Source organism: Suricata suricatta, chromosome 7 (assembly GCF_006229205.1).
Source record: "Suricata suricatta isolate VVHF042 chromosome 7, meerkat_22Aug2017_6uvM2_HiC, whole genome shotgun sequence".
NCBI lineage: Eukaryota > Metazoa > Chordata > Mammalia > Carnivora > Herpestidae > Suricata > Suricata suricatta.
Window position 1 is genome coordinate 5,266,348 of NC_043706.1, and position 3,934 is coordinate 5,270,281.

The 3,934-nt window shown below is 46.5% G+C and overlaps 1 protein-coding gene across 10 annotated transcripts in view; it reads left to right on the top strand.

Annotated features, from left to right (window-relative positions):
• Positions 1 to 3,934, top strand: part of LOC115295645 (zinc finger protein 420-like) — a 91,487-nt gene that overhangs the window by 13,263 nt on the left and 74,290 nt on the right. For 9 of the 10 annotated variants that reach the window (XR_003910510.1, XM_029943747.1, XM_029943739.1 and 6 more), the window contains one exon: positions 2,112 to 2,348. Coding sequence is in view for 1 of the 10 variants with exons in the window: in XM_029943742.1 (XP_029799602.1) it covers positions 2,334 to 2,348 (15 nt within the window). In the remaining 9 variants the exon portion in view is untranslated. The remainder of the gene's footprint in view (positions 1 to 2,111; positions 2,349 to 3,934) is intronic. The other variant, XM_029943740.1, reaches the window with a different exon arrangement.

Consider the following 3,934-nt stretch of genomic DNA (forward strand, 5'->3'; position numbering starts at 1 on the left):
CCTTGTAGATGCCAGAGTAGTGGCAGGCCTCTCCCCAAGCTTTACTCTGAGTTGCTTTATCTCGACTCCTCTCTCTAGGCGTGGGCAGGTCAAGGGTGGAGGGGTGTGACTCCTGAACAGTTCATCACCTGATTTGTCAAGAGAGGGTGCTGGAGTTAAGGGAGATCAGGGCCGTATTCCATACCATTGAAACTTGCTGGTTCTAGGTAGGGTCATGATCCAGAATGGGTGTCCCATGTGCTCAGGTTTGTCCTTGATCCACCTTGATCTGACTTAGCCTGCAGAGACGAAGGGAAAACCCCAGCATCCTTTCTTCTCACCCTTAGATATTTGGGTTTTTTCGCCCTTACACAAAGAAACACCTTCTGCTCTAGGTCCTCCTGGTGTTAGTAATAGGACAGGGGGGCAGATTCTAGAAAGCCCATCTTTGGAAAATACAAAATAATGGTTGTTACAGTTTGGACTGTGTCCCCCCAGAAGGATGTGGTGACAGCCTAACCTCTCTACCTGTGGAACGAGTATGGCCTTATTTGGAAATAGGGCCCTTACAGAACGACTCAGGTTAAGGTACAGCCAGGAGGATGGGTCCTTCATTCAGTGTGACTGAGGTCCTCACAACTAGAGGGAAATCTGGACAGAGAGGCCCCCATAGAGAAAGCCACTTGACAAGAGAGGCAGGGATGGGAGTGTCATAGCTGCAAGTCCAGGGGTGGGTAGGACTGCCAGCCAGCAGGGGGAGCTAGGAAGAGGCAGGGAAGGGTTTTGCCCCGCCTCCTAAGGGGCTGGTCCCTACTGACACTGATTTCAGATCTCTGGGCTATGGAACTCCGACAGGGTGGGTTGTTTTTGTCTTCAGACACCCAGCCGGTTACACTGTGTTACAGCAGCGCCAGGAATCTCATACAGTGGGTCAGATGCAAGGATTGTATTAAATAAGTAGGTACTTCTAGGAGTACCTGATGGGGATGGAGAAACAGGGATTCTGGACCTCACAGCATGTTAACAACAGCCAACAAAAATGATTTCTTTCATAACATTTGTATGAAACCAATAAGGCCTTTTACAATGAAAGCAACATTGTTAAGGGTGCCCGAATGGCTCAGTTGGTTGAGCCTCTGACCTTTGATTTTAGCTATGGTCATGGTCCCCAGGTCATGGGATCGGGCCCTGTGTGGGGCATGGAGCTTGCTTGGCAATCACCCCTCTCTCTCTGTTTCTGTCTTTCTCTTTCTCTCTCTCTTTTGCACCTCTTCTCACCTCCCTCCCATCTCCTACTCGCCCCCTCTCTCTCCTTTCCTCCTTCTCACCATCTCCCCTGCTCCTGCTCTCTCCAAAAGAAATAAAAAAGTAATAAAATAAATGAGAGAAGTTTGAGAGAAGGAAACAGGAAAACAGAGGGTTACTTCAAAAAATTACTGCATCGAAAGCAAAACACAAAAGTGAAATTTGTTGGGAGCCATTCTGAACTGACAAGTTGAGATTAGTCCTTGTGAAGTTCAGGCAGGTTTGCAAGGCCTGTTGCTGTCACATGATGACCAATATCCACTCCCACTCAATTGTTTTTGTGCAGCGACCCCTAGAGGCCTTTTCTTGATTTATATCCTGAGTAATGTGTCCCTTTTTTCTGGCCCTACAATGCTGATTGCACCTTGTGAAGGAACTTACTGTAGGAACTTATTTTTTTGTGATTATGTGAGCAAACATTGCATTTCCTAAGAATCCTGTTTGTCTTATACTTCCCCTTGAGCAGACAGGCTGTTGCTGTTGACCCCTGTGCACAAAGAACTAATAACTTCTGCCTTTGCTATGCTAAAAACATTGTCTTGTATTTGAATTCTGAAGATACCTTCCTTACCCATATGATAAGGATCTAAGTCACCTACAGCAATCACTATTGATCGAAATTATGCCTGAGTCTTCTACAAATCTATCTTTGGGAAATTTTTACGTATCAATGAAATTAATCATCAGATCCTTGTCTAAGGCAAATGTCACTTCTGTGCTGTTCCCCATACACTTAACCATAAGTAAAGCTGAGTTTCAGTTAGAGCAGAGACACCTGCCTGGTGATCATAACGAATTTTGTAACTCCTCTCATCCCTGTCTCCCAGACACTCTCTGTCCCTCAGGGACCCCTGTCCCAGCTGGAGCATGACTCCGGCAAACTAGGAAGCTGGGTGCTCTATATTTGAAAGTCCTGCCGGCCAGTGAGCACGTTTCTGGTGAGAAGTTCTCTTGGTGCCTTTAAAGGCGTTTTCTCCTGATGCAGCTGTGATTTCTCCACATATTTCGTCTGAGAACGAAATCTACAGGACGAGTGGACAGAAGAAGAAATGGTCAGCTCTCAGGTAAGCCTGGTGTGCCAGCTTGGAGGCCATGTCCTCTTTTCCCCCTCAAATTCGGAGGATTTAGAAATCACAAATGTGGATTTCTGTATTTGTGATGTTTCTGCCTCATGTTTTCACGATATTCAAGGTTAGGTCTATAGAGCTCTTCTCCCCTGTAGCCAGTATTTCTCTACATTTTCCCACCAGGCTTTCCCACAGATTTGTCACTTTGAAATAAAGTCCTGAGTGTATTGCAAATATTCCCTTTAGGACAGATCCAAAGGGGAAGGCGTTGAGTCTAAGATTCCTGTTGCCAAGGGGGTCGGGTCCTGGGATTTCAGTCAAGGAGAACCATTCCTTCTTCAGTATTTCTTTTTAGACCAGGATTAAGAAAATGAAAAATAGAAGGCCTCCAGTATCTTAGGAAACCTCTGAAGCCTATGAAAGTCCTTCTGGAGGCCTCCCTTTTGCCTTTATCTCCCCCAGCTGCCCCGTATATGACCAGTCACTCTTCACAACTTCATTGTGACACCTGGTGGCGACATTCCTCTCCTCCTGGTATAATAAACCTACCTTTTTGCAACAAAAAATAAATGCAAAAATACACAGGGCGGATATGAGGCACAGAATAATTTGGAACGTTAAAAAAGCAGGGTTGAGGGTGGTGGCCTTGTTTGTACAATGTGAAAAAGATAGTCTTTAAAACATACTAGACATGACAGGACATGGAAACAGGTGTCTCCATGTGGCCTTTCTCCCGTTGAGTCGGGTGCTCCCAAATACGGGTTGATGATCCTGAGGACACTGAGGGCATGGGCGGTGAACAGAATTCACCTGTGGCAGAATTAGACCCTAGATTTCTGAAGAACCCTCAAGGGAGTGGGGGGCAGGACAGCAGAGGAGAGGCTGCTGCCAGGAGGCAGTGAGTTGGGGCTGAATTTGCAGGGGGAAGATGAGGAGGTATGGCGTCTTAAGGAATTTGCCCTTATTTGGTAATTCTGCCTGGTTGTTAGTAGCTGTTCCTTAGTTAGTTAGGGCCTATGGACATTTTGAGGTGGGTCCCCTGCTGGCCTGCGTCTGTTCAGCCAGGTGGTCCCTGTGGGCCCCTTTACAATCCATTGCTCAAACCTGTTTGCCACAAAGCAGCCTCTACTGACATGATATGTGATGGAACTTTGTATAAATCCACTGTATGCTCGTCATTAGATTGATAATTTGATTGAACAGAACACAAGAGTGATCATGCATCCTTCGGTGTGTCTTCGACAGTAATAGCAATTTGTTTAAGTGTCGTTCATGTTCGCTTCCTGAATTAGCTCAATGCTCTCTGCCAGATGTCTCCCCTATGACGTTGATCTTCCCCCACATTGTTCCCAAAGCTCTTAGATTTACTGAGCTGGGTTGAGAAACCATCACATTTGACCTGGAAGTTTCTTTCTTCAGGGTTGCTTTTTGCTTGTGGCTTTTGATGAGGAGAGCAAAGGCGTAAGAAGTGTAGCTTGATGGGCGCCTGGGTGGCTCAGTCGGTTAAGCCTCTGACTTCAACTCAGGTCAGATCTCACGTTCGTGGGTTCGAGCCCTGCGTCAGGCTCTGTGCTGACAGCTAG